At 42.3% G+C, this 16,729-nt stretch overlaps 1 protein-coding gene across 1 annotated transcript; it reads right to left on the bottom strand.

Annotated features, from left to right (window-relative positions):
* Positions 1 to 292: 292 nt before the first annotated feature.
* Positions 293 to 16,543, bottom strand: LOC311020172 (metabotropic glutamate receptor 6-like). Its single transcript, XM_084020069.1, is given in 12 exon segments — positions 293 to 540; positions 3,692 to 4,003; positions 4,082 to 4,705; positions 6,619 to 6,758; positions 7,514 to 7,714; positions 7,844 to 7,984; positions 8,341 to 8,495; positions 8,608 to 8,743; positions 10,433 to 10,649; positions 14,052 to 14,602; positions 14,605 to 14,644; positions 15,850 to 16,543. Coding segments are annotated over 12 exon segments (2,772 nt in total). The 5' UTR covers positions 15,865 to 16,543; the 3' UTR covers positions 293 to 300.
* Between the last annotated feature and the right edge of the window lie 186 nt (positions 16,544 to 16,729).

The raw sequence follows: 16,729 nt of genomic DNA, 5'->3' as shown, positions 1-16,729 counted from the left end.
GTTTATGTGGATGTTGTTACAAAAGAAGGAAAAGGTCAGTTCATTCAGGAAGGTTTCATGTCCTTCCACTTCTCCTTTCAGTGTACTAAAAAGCTGTCCACTTATAGGGTGAGCATTCCTGCTTTCCTTGTGTGCCTCATTCCATGTTTATTAATTATCTAAATAAGAGTGTAAAGAAACAACATCCGGGAATGTTTTTGCAGCTTTTGCAATCCGTAGTTAAAGGGAATTTTTTTTTTCCATCAGCCATCTCAGTGTGGGCTTTAGGTGATGAAAACACGGGCCCGGTTTAATTTCCTTTCACTGTGATCTGTCGGGCTCGATCTTGGACTCTCCGTTCTGCTTGTCGTTGGACTTCTGGGACAGGTGCGTGGACACGGTGGCTGCCTGCACCACAGCTTTGAAGCTGCGCTTTCTCTTCTGGACGTTCTGCTCCGGGTGGAAGATGATGACGTAGACCTTCGGGATGTAGAGCATGCCCAGGGACACGGTGGCGCTCAGGCTCATGGACACCGTCAGGGTGGTGGTCTGGATGAACATCTGCAGCAGACACGCAGACAGAACAACATGCATGTGATCACACTGAACAAATCATTCATTTCTGCTCATTTCTTAGGAATCTTTGAGTATCCGGCCGTGTGCAGTTGATCATTATTTATCATCTTGCATAGGTTCAAGAAAATACACCATCATCTTAAGGATTGTCACAATACGGTCCTTACAATGTTCATCTCAAAGCACAGCAGGCAGTATCTTTCCCCTGATAAATGATTTATGGCCAGGAATATGTAGTCAGGAAAAGAGGCTCTATTTATGGGATTTGACAACATCTGCTCTTCACTGCTCTTCACTGCTCTTCCTCTTATTGCAAATCCAACAGCAATAATGAGAAGTTACTTCTCCCAAGATATGCCTCCGATGAATTATGAACTCATTATTCAAGCAAACTCTACAAGTCATAAATAAATCAAGACGCATGTGCCATAAATAAGATATATTTGTGCCATAAATAAGACATAAATTGTACACTATCCCCAGCAGGAGCAGCCGCAGCAGAGCATCCTGGTATCTCACAGGCTGATGTCCATACAATGTTGTTTTTCATCTCCATCGTGCTTTTCATCGGTTCGTCTCGGTGACCTCTCTGTTTTTCAAAGGGGCCGTGGTGATTGTGTTCATGTGCTCGGCCCGAGGCGAGACTGGCTCGGGAACAGCGACTGTTGTTCCGTATGTAGATACAGACATCAAGCAGGTAAATCAGCTCCTACACAACGTCTTCCACATGATGGGACGATGACAGTCACTAGTTAAGAGTCAGACAAAAGTTAGTGTCTATATTTAGCTCTTTTTCCAAGTAATGATTAATTGAATTGGACGGCTGAATTGGTCTACGAGGGGTCCCTACCGTCCCTCAGCTCATCTGACCTCCTTTCTTTCCCTCCCTTCCTTTTCCTTAATTCACTTCATTTCCATTCGGAGAAGGTGAAAAGACTTTGAAAGCACCGCGGGCTTTAATTGTTTCAGCCTGACTGATTCATAATACAGTTCTCTATTAGTCAAAACGTATCTCTGTTTTCCAAATATTCCCCCAGCAGCCTTGTACTTTGTGACGGCAGAAATAGCTCAGAAGCTAAATTAAACTCTCAGTACAGTGGAGGCAGGATGTCCTGTGAGTACAGCAGGAAGCAAATGTGATATGACAGGCAACAAACTCAGGTTTCACTTTGAACATCTGAGGAATACATTTACTCTCTTAACTATTAGTGCGTGTATTGCATCATTTTCATTCACATTTTAATACAAAGTATATCATGTATAGGATCCACAGTTACGAGACTCAGGAAATCTGTTTTCCCCCAAAAAGGATGAATCAAATTACTTCTTCTTATCTTCTTAAATAACTGTAACAAAATGAATGCCCTGATACTTATTTGATAATTGAGTGGCTAAACTTTACAAAAGATACCAATTGATTAATAGATTATACCAGAATGCAAATAATTATGGCATCAGTAATTGCACAATGCAGAATATGCAGAATAAATTTGATTTAATTTCTACAAATGTTAACGTTCAGTCAGACATGAAATCTGAGAAAAATTGTGCTGCAAAAACCTTTTCTGTTTGCAGCCATTCAAATTAATTTTTGCTGCTCTTTTTTTTATCTTGTATGATAATAGACAGAATATCTTATCATTTTGAACATCTGGTGCAATAACACTTTTAAAAACACTGTAGGCTGTGGGAAATTGCTTTGGGCTATTTTCTCTGCAAATTAATTGATAATTTATTTATTTTCTTGCCATTTGGTTGTGTGTAGAGTGTGCGCATCTCTATGTCTGTCTGTCCACGGCTAATTGCCCATCCTGCTGGGCCATCAGCCTAATATTTTGTGTGCTCATTTATGACTGTATGCTCCAGGACCTCTCATGCAGGAACATAAGGTAGTTACAACTGGCTCCAGTGCACACTTTTATGACTGGCTGTAGTGCACACTAGTTACGTACGGAAGTTATGAAGCACATACAACATTTATGGAAAAGCTTCGCTACATCCTCCTGTTCTTTTCTCTAGTCTTTTCTGACTGCTCGCTCGGTTTCTCAGTCTTGGCGGATTTTGAGCCTAAAATAGCCCCCATTGTATCGTCTCGTCACATGATCAAATAGAGACATGACATTGGACACACCAACATACATATTATCCAGCAATATGACCTCATTGCATACAATATCTGTAAATTACAAAATGGCCAAAAATAGGAAATTATTCATTTGATTGATTATTTCCTTAATTTATTTATAGTATTTAAAGTTTATGCAGAAAAACAAGCTTACGCTTTTTGATTCTGCACAGATACTGAATTGTTCCTCTCTTGATTTGCACACCTCGGCAAGACAATTTCAAGCATGTGTAACTTTTAGCAAAAGACAAACTGAACCAAGCACTACTACTCTTGTCGGTAGGAGGAAAGCTAGTTAGCTGTTAGCAGACGGTGGGCAGCCTTGCGGTGTGTCTGGCTAACAGATCTCACCGTTAATGGAACATAAACCACAGCAGGACTCCTTCTGAAAGCGTTAAACGGTCAACATGAAGCCTCACACAGTGAACTGCAGTTTCACAGAATCAGTGCAGACATCTGCATAGACTGCAGTCTAGACGGGTGGTGAGACAATTGTAGTTTTGTATTAATTCAATCTAACACTACACCAACCCTGGTGGAGTGCAGCATTTTACAATCTCACAATAAAAATACTCCGTTACGAGTGTTCACAAAGTTCTGCATTCATGATTTTACTGTAGTACAGATATATAGTGTTTGTGGCAAAATACACTCAAAGTATTTCTTTATTGAGTGAAATGTTTCCACATCATATATAGGCCTACATGATATATTATTATATTATGGGATTATTATTACTGATGCATTAATGTGTTAGCAGCATTTAACGGTTTAGCTGGCTGAAGTGGAGCTAACTTTCAATACTTTATAGACTTGTGGGTAGTTCAGTCTGAAAATACATCCAGACGTTTATATTTTGGATGCAAAATCTTGATTTTCAAATTAAAATGTCCCTCTGAAATGCAGTGGAGTAGAAGTATAAAGCAGCAAAAAATGAAAGTACTCTACTAATAAAGTACGAGCTCCTCCAATCCTAGGACAAGTGACCTGTGAATATGTTAAGTTGCCCACCTTCTCTGTAGACTGCGCTGTGCCAAAGAAGATTGGCACAAAGGCCAGCCAGACGATGCAGGTCGTGTACATGGTGAAGCCGATGGGTTTGGCCTCGTTGAAGGTCTCAGGAACTCCTCTGCTTTTGATGGCGTACACAGTGCAGGTGATCATCAGGACGATACTGTAGCTCAGACACAAGATGAGGGACAGGTCGGACATGTCGCACTTGAGGACCCCGCGGGCAAACTCTGGGTTTGGGGGCTTCTGCTCCTCGTAGTCGATGATGGTGTGGGGGGGCATCACACCAAACCAGATGAACACCCCGAGCAACTGCGGAGAAAGGAGCGTTAGTCAGAGTGCTACAAAGTATCTCGCCGATGAGTGTGAGATAAGCATCCGTATGCATACCTGCACTGAGATGAGTATGAAGGTAATGATCAGCTGAGAGGTGGGACTGATGAATTTGGGGGGCGTGACTGACTTCTTGCCCTGCTCAAAGATGCGGTAGATGCGGTTGGTCTTGGTGAGCATGGCAGAGTAGCTGATACACATGCCGAGCCCCAGCAGCAGCCGACGGAAGGCACACACGGCCACGCTGGGCTCTGCTATCATGAGGAAGGTGATGAGGTAGATGAGGAAGATGCCAGTCAGCAACACGTAGCTGAGCTCTCTGCCGGAGGCCCGAACGATGGGCGTGTCATTGAAGCGAATGAAGGTGACAATGCAGCCGGTGGTGGCCAGGATGCCCAGGATGGCTAGGAAGACCGGGATGATGGCCCAGGGAGAGCTCCACTCCAGCTTGATGATGGGCGTCTCCCGGCAGCCTGTGCGGTTCTTTAAGGGCCTCATGTCGAAGGGGCACATGTCGCAGGAGAACTCATCCAGCAGGTACTGGTAGCCATCGCAGAGCTCGCAGTGCCAGCAGCAGGGAACGCCCTTCACCATCTTCTTCCTCTCTCCAGATTCACAAGGGAAGCTGCACACCGACTCTGGGATCTTACGGTCACCACCTGACCACTGCATCTCCTCCGGCTAGGATGGATGGACAAACACACAAACATCGTCTTTCTATGCTTGAAATATCAAGAACTCGCTAAGACTAAAATGCTTAAAACTGCTGCCATTTAGCCGGGCAGACACCCTTCAGAGTAAGCATGATTTTTAGCTAATTGGTCGCCCTCAACTCATTTTAGAATTGGGACCAATTTCTATGTGTAGCAGGAGGTCACTAGGACCCAAAGAGCAGAGACCAATCAAGTGACAGGAAATGGAGGAGGGATTGGCAGCAGGTGTGACTGCAGCAGTTACTCTTCAAATCCTTTGTGCACGCCAGGGCTGTGACTGTTTGATTCCCTGTGGCTCTGGTCGGATGGACTTTTAACAGTTTTATGCTCATGTTAGCATTTTAGTTGTTAGGGTATGGTAGGGGTGCTTGCACCCTGAGGGATTTGTATTTTAATGATTTTAATTGTGGGTCTGCCAAACTTGCTTTTAGGACCGACTTGACTGCCAGCTACAGAGGTTTGTAAAACATACAGCTTTTAAACTTCTTGTGTCCGAAAGTAAACTAACAGTGCCTTTGTTTGTTTTGAGGCAAAGCACTGACTGCTGTTTATTTAGTTAATTATTTAGTATTATATATAATTTAGCTTGTATTGATTTTTTTTATGGTTTGTATTGTTTAATATAGAATTGGAATTGTTTTAGAGTTTTAACACATTTTAACCTGTCTCCTCTTGTCTCTAGTGCTGCGGCTGGCGAGGTTCTCCATTCACTGGTGTGGTTGATGCTGGGAGTTCACTTAGGTGGTGATATGGTTTGTGGTTGCACATTGTTAATGTGGTGTTTCTATTTGAAGTGTTGGGTTTATATTTCTTTTGAATACTTGTTATACTCCCAGTGTCCTAGCAGTGAGTGGTTGGTGTCCCAGCCATCGTATGACTGTCTGTCCTCTTGTCTCTTCTTGCCTGTGTTCTTTGAGTTTTAGTGTAATGAAATAAATGGCCTGTATGAACCACACTGGCTGTTGCGGCCTCTTCATTGAAGCCCCTCTTTTCCTTCTTAAACGTTACAATCAGTAGCCTATCAACATTTTTGGAAAATGTGCTTCTCAGCTGAGTTAGCGGAGAAGATCAGTACCACTATTGTGTCTGTATACTAATTATGTAGCTAGAGTTGGCTTAAGAGTTAGCTTAACATTAAAGACTGGCAACAAGGAAACCGATGGCCTGACTCTTGCTAGTTCCAGGAAGTTTACTGCACCTGACCAGGAAATAGACTGGAACGTAACCCTGAGTAAAACCACAATGTTTTGACAATTTGGTTATTCTATCAAACAAACCAGATTTAACGTGTTGGTGAGCTAGGTGCTGGTAGGCAGATTTGTGATACCCTTGATTAGAGCCAGTCTAGCTGTGTATTGTCCAGGCTTCGAAGTTAACTTGCTGCTAAGTCTCTGTTATGTTGTTGGGCCTTTTTTAGGGGGGCTGGAACTGTATACTTTATGACAGACAAATTACTGAGCAAAATCATTCTGATTGAACCAATCTACAGTAATTGTTGTAATTAAATTCCATTCTTTAGACTTGCAGCTTATCTAATGGAGAGTGGAATTAGATATGGTGTCACTTTAAGACACATTTACATAAAAGTTAATATTACAGTAACTCTTGTTCAACAGAAGAGAATGGAAGAAGACGTCACTTTTAACTTGTTACTAGCTTGACTTCTTCACTGTTTTTTGTGTAGTTCTAATACAGTACTAAAAAGATGCAAGCGCAAAGAATGGGGCTAAGCCCTCCGTCTTTAATCCTAGTGACGTCCCTGGTCTAGCTACACGGTTAGCTTACAGAGCTAACGTGACCAGGGTGGTGTCAATCTTCTCAAAATGTTGATGTTTTAGTAAAAATTCAACTTGTAACTCACGGAACAAGACAAATATTTACATTGAGGCGAAGGTGGTTTGTCCACTGGCCGATAACCTGGTAGCCAGGGTTGCTGACGTTAGACAGTTGGTACTGGAAGATGTCGTAGCGACCAGGAGCGTCTCCATTCTCATTGAACATCACTCCAGTTCCTGCGCTGCCTGTTTGACGGAGACACATTTTTTTTTTAATGATCTGCACACTAAGAAAAAAAAAGCAAAGAAGTGAGTCAAAGGATGAATGCAAACCCTCTAAGCTGGAGATACGTGCGCCCCCGTGTTTAGTGTCAGAGAAAACACCCACACGTCGTTGAATACAGCATATGTTTGCTTTCTTTAGTCTTGTGCAATGATGTGAAAGCTGAGTGCTCTTTAGTGAAGGCTGTCCTCCACGCGTACAGTCTTTCAGTGCACTCTGTTCTGTTGCCCTAACGTGATTGAATGGTTCCTCTCAGGTCCCTGCAGGCGCTCAATCAGAAAGTCTTCATACAAGCCAAGGTCATCCAGCGAGAGCAGTAAATAGGATGCTTTCATAGAACACTGTTTTTTCTTCCAAACTGTGACTTTTTCATGAAAGACGGGGGATGAAAAGCAGAAGCGTTGTGTATAGGGAAGAGCGAGGAGGCAGCCCTAGGGAGGGGTCCTGCTTTGAAGAAATGCCCCGTGTTCTCTAGCTAGGTGCATTAGCAGAAACATCTCAAGGCTTCTGACTTCAGGCTGACCTCCTTTCTGCTGTTGTCTTTTTTTTAAATGTACTTCTTTTCAAACCTTCCGCAGCGACAGGGGAACAGCACTGTTTTTGCCAGCATAAATTTCTCATCGCACTTAGAGTTTCTTGTCGTCTTTTTTTAAATCTAAATTGTCACACATTACATGATAAAAGATGGAAAAACAGAGTCTGAAGGTTGAAAGCTCACCATTGAAGCTGACAGAGCGGATGTATTGCAGCAGCATCCGTCCCTCTACAGGGTCCATCTTCTCGCAGACACCCATGTAGCCAGGGCACAGGTCCAGGTGCATGCTGTGTAAGGCGTGTGCCATGGCGTACACAGCATCAATCACAAACTGCACCTTGCCCTCCTGTTCGTACTGAGAGTGGTGACTGATTCTTTCCTCCCCTAACAGATGACAGGTTTTTTTTTTTTTTATGAGGAAAAGAACAAAACGGCTCACAAAAACCAAACCAAGGTACATTTAAAATTTCGTTTTCAAGGACTGGCCTGTACGTTAATCTGTAGCCTGCTTACCTGTACATTTCCTTCTCCCGAGTTCGTATTTAATGCCGGGGCGGGTAAGCTTGCACTTGAAGTCGTCCTCCCAGAATTCTGCAAACCAGATGTTCCTTCTGTTGTTTTCGAGAGATCTTGAAGTGAAGTACTGGTCGAACCCTGAATCATGTCACAAACCAGACTTTGTTTCATGATTTGTGAAAAATGTCATGCACGCTTTAAAACCACAGCAATTTATACCAGTATGCCATTAATAATATGGGGCTGAAATCAGCAAAAAAAATAACAAACAAAAAAACTTTTTTTCTTGCAAAATGAAATATGGCTATGACTCAATTTATTCGTTTTTTGTGACAGGTTGGAACAGTAGCAGACTTATCAAACATCATTAATTTCCTTTTATTTGTTGCACTGGTATTAGACTCATCTATCAATGTCAAATGTTGAAGGCTATCATAGATAGTTCGATTGCATCCAGTAAGAGTTAGATTTAATATTTTGATTTCATAAATTACCATCAATAGAGGCTCTTTTGGGCAGAATGGTGACAGCGCCTTCTGCCACATCCTCCAGGTCTTGAATGGGGGAGTTTTTGGCCCCCCAACTGTCCGAGCCAACGAACAGGAAGTGCCCTGTTAAGTTGGCCTTTTTGGCAGCCTGCAGCACCCGTCTGAAGATCACAGATTATACATTATAACACAGTTCCTACTTTACTTCTCTGCAAGTGTATCCTCTGGCCGACTTCCTCGCTCTAATAGGATGTGCGGCAGAGCTGGACTCACTTGATGTCGTCCTCGTTGGCGAAGATGATGACCCCGCGAGCATTAGAGGTTTCCATCAGTCTCTTGATGATCTTCTCAAACTCCCCTGGTCTGGGCTCTCTGGGAATCTTTATGGACTGTCCAATACACAGCCCACCTGTGTGAGAGATATTGGAAATGCGTTGACATGGCTGCACATCCCTGTTTTCTCCCCTCACTACACAGTAAACTAATGTATAAATACTAAAGTCCAATATCTTAACTGAAATCTTAAAATGCAAATTATAGATTACTAAAAAGGATATTGCATAAATGTAGATCTTCCCTTCCAATCAGCTTATGTTGGCCTGCTCACGCACTAAACTAAGGTGAAAGTCGCGCTGAAACAGCATTTGCAGAGTATGTAGCTTCCGTTTTTCCAAGTGAAAGAGGACACCATTTGAGGAATTTGATTTGATCTTTTAAAAGATTCGCTCACAACCTTCTCTCACTCTGTGCAGAGCCGTAGTTGCAGGTTGATTGATGCCATGATATCTTTTGGTGATGCTGCGTAGTACTAACATGTCATATTTTATTTTCCAGGGTGAATAAAACATTGGATTTTATATAAAAATACAATATATTGGTAGATAGGTCAACAATATAACTGCAGATGTAATCTAAAAAGATTAAAGGACATTTTTCATTTAGCGTTGTGACATTGCATGCATGTTGGCCAGCTGATGTTAGCATTTAGCCTACGTGTCGCCTCACAGAGCTGCTTAGTTAGTGTCGAGATGAAGAGCATCAGACCAAGCCAGCATTTAAAGTAGAAATCATCTCTCAATAACTTAATCATTCTATGGACCAGGCAGGAGCGGAGTCAACATTCAAACCTAAGGTGGTCCAGGGATTTTTTTCCCCATTTATGGCATCTGTATGCACTTTAGTCAAGTCATTTGATAAAACAATGTTGCCAAAGAAAAAAAATATTGTAGAGCCCACATCCTCCAACTGGCTTCATCATTCTGAAACCATGACAGAACAAATGTTGCCGATGACTAATTTTCACTCCTGCCACCTAACAATTACATAACATACATAATTAGGGTAGCAAATTGAACATCTATTTTTGCTATATTCTGCTGGAGGAGAGTTTGGAGAAAATGTTTAGCGGATAACCCAAGCTACATTTGAATACAATCCTATTCTGGGATGCAAAACAAGTTTCCAAACAAGTTAATATGGTCTACAGTACTCGAATAGTATAGGCCAACAGAAGAACATTTACTCTAATATATTACATTCCTGTGGTAGTATATATAAAAAAAACAATGTTAGGGCAAACCTATGGTAATATTTCCTCAGTAATTCAACTTTTGCTCCATTCATTTGCTGGTCCAGTCAGAAAAACATCAAGTTATGGTAGGAAAATCTAAAAGATTCATGACTTTTTTGAAAATATTCAGAAGCTAAGTTCTAAACTACAAATGTAAATCTCATGATGGCTCTAGGGGAAAAGGGTGGATCACCAAAGTCAAGGCTACATCCTCTTGGGACCACGAATGTCTGTACAACATTGACTGGTGATCCAGATATTTGAGTCTGGACCAAAGTGGTGGACCGACCATGGTCTGTCCAGCATTGTCAATTATTGATGTGCATGTGTATGAGACTATGAAATATGAAACCGGGGAAAGTCATTTGAGCTTTTAAACCCATATGGGGCGGTGACTTCTGTTTGCCCTGTTAGTTCTAGTGTATTAAAGGATTTTTGTTTCCTATTTTAGTCTTTTAATGAGTGAGAACAACGTGGCTTAATGAATGAGTAATCCCTTATTGCCAGTGAAATCACAGACACACAAACCTGCTTCTCTTGATATCTGGAGGAAGGCGTCGACGCCGCTCTCTCCGTAGTTGCCCTCGGAGGCCAGCGTGGACACGTAGTTCCAGCCCATGGCTTTGACTATGTCCACCATTGCCTGGGCCTGGTAGGAGTCAGGAGGCACCACACGGGAGAAGAACTCATAGCGGCTGTTGTCGCTCAGCTCTGGGGCAGTGGAGGCGTAGCTGATCTGGGGGATCTGAGACACAAGGATGGGGTCAGCCATGACGAAAGGGTCGGGTCGACGGGAAAACATGAGCAGCACAATTAGGCCAATATGCGATCACAAAGATAAAAGAGAATGACTGGAAGAGGAAGTGAACCACATCAGAGGATGATGCACCGTTTCAGACAAAACTCGCAGACAAAAACCATAATGGTGTCTAAATGGAGGGCAGCCACCTTAATACTAATAAGTTGCAGTGCACTAAAATCCCCAAATTGGACTATCATAGAGAGCGATCATCTCCTGAACAGCCTGTGTTCTCAGTAATTCTCAGAACGGAGAACTTCACGGTGCGATCTGTGCCGAGCTGGTCTGTAGACAACGTCACGGTGAAATACAGATGGTCTGAACCACAGCTGTAAAAGCATTTGTTTGGGGGAGAGAAAAAAAAGGATGAGAAGATTAATTTACTGGTGCGCTACTTCTTTAATGACACAGTTTATGTCGACAGTCTCAACCCTGACCCTGCTAATGCCGGTCCCACAGCGTGGCTTAACGTTAGGCCCTCCGGAGGGGACGAGCAGAGAAAGGTAGACACAAGGGGTAGTGAAGGGAGAAGGAGAGAGGACCGAGAGAACCATTTCACAGATTATCTGGAAGGATTATAGGGGTTTTAGTCAAATTACGTTAAGCACAGAGGGAGAGACAGAGATCAAGAGACTAGAGAAAGGTTAGCATTTCTCAGCTGTAAGCCATACAATATATTTAATTCTGATGGCCACATGCAGCTTCAACTTGCTGCTGTGTGTTAACCCTGTTAAGATCACATTTACTGGACAGCCTTCATTCTACAGCCTTCATCTTCAGCCAGATATGACCCCTCCCCCCAAAAAACCCAAACACCCTTCCTGTGTTTGACAAACTCTTTAAGTCATATGCTTGGCCAGAGGGGGACTGCGACACTGTCAAAGAGGCGATTCAATTGGTTGCATGCAAATTTGCAGTGAACAAGATGAAATGTAATCCTCTCCAAATTAATCCCCCAGAAGCATCTGCACCGAATCACTCTTTAAAATCAATGAGCCATATCAATAACACTAGTTTCCACTTACAACCCTGTACTGCCCGTAGTGAGAAGATTTCCCTTTCAGTCAATGACTGAAGGAGTCCAACATATTCCAGGATCCAAGCCAAGGAAACACGACTGTGTTTTGGCCTGGACTTAAAAGGTCTGATTAACTTACTACCAAATGCTGCACAGATGTGTGTCTGCAGGTACAAGATGTTATGACAACCATTCACTTTTTAACTGTGCACATTACGGTCCAGGGAAATTATAGAGATGGATTAAATGTTATTTTGTAACAATTGACATTATCATCACTTTGCAACATATTTATTGAGGTTTTAGATTGTGCATTGTAATATTAGATGACACTAAATAAATTGCATCATTATAACGAGGCCTAAAACTAATATTGATTTGATTGTGGAAACATAATGCTTTTTTAAATACATTTTTTAATCTATGAAATGTCAAAAATAGTGGAAAATGTATCCATTGCTATTCCCAAAGTTTTAAATTGCTCATTTTGTGTTACCATTGTCTCAAAGCCCAAAGAATTTCAATTTATCTGATGTGAAAGGGAGAACAGCAGTAAATCCTCAAATTTCAAATGCCGGAATAGTTATCAGTTATTTACCTAAATGGTAAATTCTTAAAGGTTTTACAGAAAAATAAGTAAATCTACTTTTGGATCTATATCCAGTTGTTTAACAAGATTTAACGGTTGAGTAAAATGCAAAACTGGTCACATGCACAGATTACAAATCATACTATATGTTAAATTTAATGTCCTACACCTTCAGTTTTCACAAAATGTTTTAAAAAGGCAGCATAACACTGCATGTGTGGAAGATACTGAAACCCATCCTGCTCTGGCTGAGAGCAGATGTTCAACGTACAGCGATCATCAGTCTGGAAGTATCCGCGGCGCGGAGAGCAGCACATATGGACAGTAGGAGGTAACATACCATTTAGCTAAATCTACTCCACACCGTCCCGGCTACAAGTTGCTGCAGAACCAATGTCATCCGCTGCCCTGATGCTCTATTTTCAGCCCAGGGTCCTGAGCTGCTGAGAGGGGCTTAGTGGAGGGTGGGATCTATAATTCTGTAGTTAACATCTGCCCTGTATGGAAGCTGCATTCCTTAGCCCTCAAATCAACATTCTCACCATAAAGAATGCTGTAACAAGTATAAATGTCTGATTTTTTTTTTATATTCGTACAACAAATTTGGCTAATTGAATCCCAACCTGTGTTTATTTTTAGACATTTCTAGATTTCTAGTAGACTATGTCAGTAAGTCGATGAGAACATGACATAATGTGGGATTTACACAGACTCAATGTCCCATCATCGCTATAAGCAGTGTAATCAATTATCAAAGGTAAATCATCTGTAAAATGAAATAAAAAAAAAATACAATGAACACATAACACGGATTAGTCTGCAGAGGCAAACCATGACAATGGATTCAAAATCCTGTGACGTGAACAGAGACAAATTATTCATCGTTTTAAATGACTTTTGTTCTTTCAAGATCATATCGGGTGAACTATGTGCTGAATGTGTGTCCACACAGCAGGGATACGGGGATATGTGCGATATTATCCGTCCAAATATCCAATGAGATAAAGTTATTAAATGTGAGGGGTGCTCTTAATTAGGTCTGTAAAATCCATAAGCGATCTGCAATTAAACCTCACCGTGTTCATGCTGCAGAATGAAGCCGAAATTTAATGATGGCCCCATTCATCATCTCAGAGTGAATAAAATGATTAAATGAATAAGACCGTTGCATGCTCCTCTGCATCCCAACTAGATCAGCAGGGAGCTAATTTAACAGAACAAGCACGAACACGTAAGTTCATTAAAATAGAATGATCAGCTAGTTGGAGACAAGTCTACATCAGAAGTCCAATTGTGTGTTCAAACACATGGGAAGTCCACTTTCTGAGAAACAGTTAACACAATGAGAGGAGGTTCTTGGACATAATCAAACTGATTGTTTCGCAGTAATGTGGTACATGTCTTAACTAACGAGTCACCCCCAATATCCAGTAATTCAAAGATAAAAACAAACATCACAGAAAATGTAGTTCTTAAAAATGTTTGCTAAATGTTTCATATCCCTGTAATCCTCTTTGGATGCCTCAGATTTGATCTTGGGGTCAATTGGGGAGATCTAACAACCAGGTTGGGAACCACTGCTTTCGCTCATTGTGCCTATAGTTTCTACATTCAGTCAGAAGTCAGTAAGGGATAATAGCTTTTACCTGGGTTGATCCCGTCGGCTTACTCACTGAAAAGAGGAATGTCCAAAATATTTTGACCCTGTCAGTGTTTAAGGATAGAAATGGCGAACACTCACCGAAAACAATCTGAGGACGTTGGCCACCATGATGGACACCGAGCTGCCGGACGCCCCGATCACCCCGACCACCCTCTCAGGTTTGGGGATGATGGGAGGCTCTCCGTTTGAACAGCGCACATCTGAGTTGTCCTTCTGGATGAGAGCCTGGACAAAGGTGAGCGACTGCTCCAGGGCGTAGGTGTCTCTGGAGCAGGTGTCCAGGATCCGGGCCCCTAGAGTGATGTTAGGCAGCAGGTCCGGGTCGCTGTTGATCTGGTCCAAGGCGTACAGCATGGCCTCCAATCGATGGATCCCCTTCTCTCTCTTGATCTCCCCGCAGGGCACACCAGCCGGTCCCCGAGAGTGCACGGGGAACAGCCCGCCCAGGGTGATGTCGCCCTCGATTTTGATGGACTGGGGCTGGGTGCCCTGCTGGGCCCACGAACCCGGGCTGATACCCACCAGCAGCGCCCACATCAGCTGAAGCCATGTGTGGTACCTGAAAGGGGAAGTGAGCCAGCAGCACCGATGAGATGAGCGGGCCTCTGATGTCATGATGAGGACCGGCAGAGGTACTGACAGCACCAGGCCACTCCCTCTACCTTTGACACCTGAGGGCAGTCAGAGACGTCTGAGTATCATCTCTTCAGTGTGAAGGAGTCTTCTTTCTGAGAAGTAGAAGGGCTGCAAACTGTCAAATACTGTTGTTGATTCCCTTCTTGGATCTATCTCTAATATATGTTTGGTCTGCCACGTTAGTGATACAACATGCACATGACATCAAATCTGTGACTCTCAGTGATCCAGGTAATCTTTGAATGCTTTCAATGCTTCAGGTCCAACGTCTCTCATCAGTTCTGCTTCTTCAGAACTGATGAAGCCTCTTGGATGTGAGACGAAACATTAGACCTGAAACCATTCCAGTTGTCTACAATAAAGCATTCAAAGATTACAACATAAAATGTGTTTTTTATTCATGAGTCATTTTTCATGACTGGTTTGGTGTCCTTGGAGACTTGAGATCTGGAATAAGATGTAAGAGCTTTTCAGCTCCTTTTGAACATTGCATGTAAACGCTTAAATGGTCAGTGTCAGGAACAAAAGTGTAAATGTAAAGAGCAAAAAATAAAACATTATCTGTTGCAATCTGTTTTAGTGCATTTGATCCAAGCTGAAAAAAATATTTAAAAAATCCAAATGCTCGACATGTAGAAACCATTAAAAAAGAAGCTCTAGCTGAGGAAAGGACTTTAGACATCATCCAGGATGACACAGAGTGAATATTGGAAGCTTTTATCACAGAGAGCTGAGGGACGATGATGGAAAACACTATAAATTTTGCAAAACAGAAAACATCAACTGAACCGTTGCAGCATTTCACGCTCCAAAAGTTGGAGCAGGTTAATTTGATCTGCATGAGGACCACTGACACACGCCACGGTGGGCTAAAAGACTATAAAATGAAATTGTTAAGAGTGTAAATATATCTAATATTTATGTTTCCCTGCAGAATTCAGATAAAAGAAAATATTCATTCAGGGGTAAATCCAAATATCGAATTAAACCTAAAGTAAGAACAGTTTGTATGCTCCTACAAATTGCAATACAAAACTTATATTCATCTTTAAACTCATATTTATGATGCTTAATATTTCTATTTTTCTGCACTGCACTTTGAAGCTGGATTCATGGAGATTAGACAATTCTTAAAATAAAAGCATAATATAAATCTGCATAAATCGCACAACGGTTACAGACAATACAAACACAGGCAGCCTGCAAGCAGAGATCTCTTCATGCAAAGGGCTCTTCTTACCTGTCCATTCTTCATTGACCAGTCTTGATTTTATCCATCACATGAGCTCTTCCACACAGGCCTCCATCCACGCTCCAAAATGGGATTTTATATATATCTAGAGGCAAGGCTCTCCTCTCCTCACCAAAAGTAAATCCTCTGTCATCTCAGACGGCTGCTGTGCACTCTCTCTCTCTCTCTCTCTCTCTCTCTCTCTCTCTCTAAAAAAAAAACAGCACGCTGAAAACAATGGTCTAAAAAAAGGAATGGTTGTGATGTATAAAGACTACATGAAAAGGCTGACTTTTGAGGCTTCAGGGTAAAGTATCATGGCAGAATCAGAGAAAAGTGGAGGAAAAGCGCAACAGTGCAGCAGTGAGATTCTACAAATCACTGCCAAATCCCTTAAAAGCTCTCTCTCTCTCTCCCCCTCTCTCTCTCTCTCGTTCTTTTCCCTCTGTGTGCATCTCTGTCCAGGCACTCTCCCCCCCCACTCTCTCTCCCTCTCTCTCTCAGTTGAACTCTCTCCTTGCTCGTTCTCTCAGTGCACTAATGGCCACAGATTGGGATTATCATGCAGGCGTCTGTGAAGAAAGCACTAGGTGGACTAGCCCACTTTTTTTTTTTCATACAGCTGAACCAAATGCAGAACCCCCACCCCCCACCATGATGGAACTCACTTTGAGAGATTAGATGAGCAGCAATTTGATTCATACTCTCATGTGTACACGCACGCACACACACACGCTTACACACTCACACTCTCTCTCTCTCTCTCTCTTCACACACCTGTCAACGATGGCTCAACGGTGGAGAATATCACAGCAGAAATGGGGTTCCTGCACCATAGAATGCATCTGGATTAGATTTATTATTGATTTGAGTTGAGCTCTGGGGAAAG

The sequence above is a fragment of the Eutrigla gurnardus genome, assembly GCF_963514095.1.
Source record: "Eutrigla gurnardus genome assembly, chromosome: 2".
In the NCBI taxonomy this organism is placed as follows: Eukaryota; Metazoa; Chordata; class Actinopteri; order Perciformes; family Triglidae; genus Eutrigla; species Eutrigla gurnardus.
The sequence above is the reverse complement of the archived record's forward strand: the minus strand, read 5'-3'. Positions and strand labels throughout refer to the sequence as shown.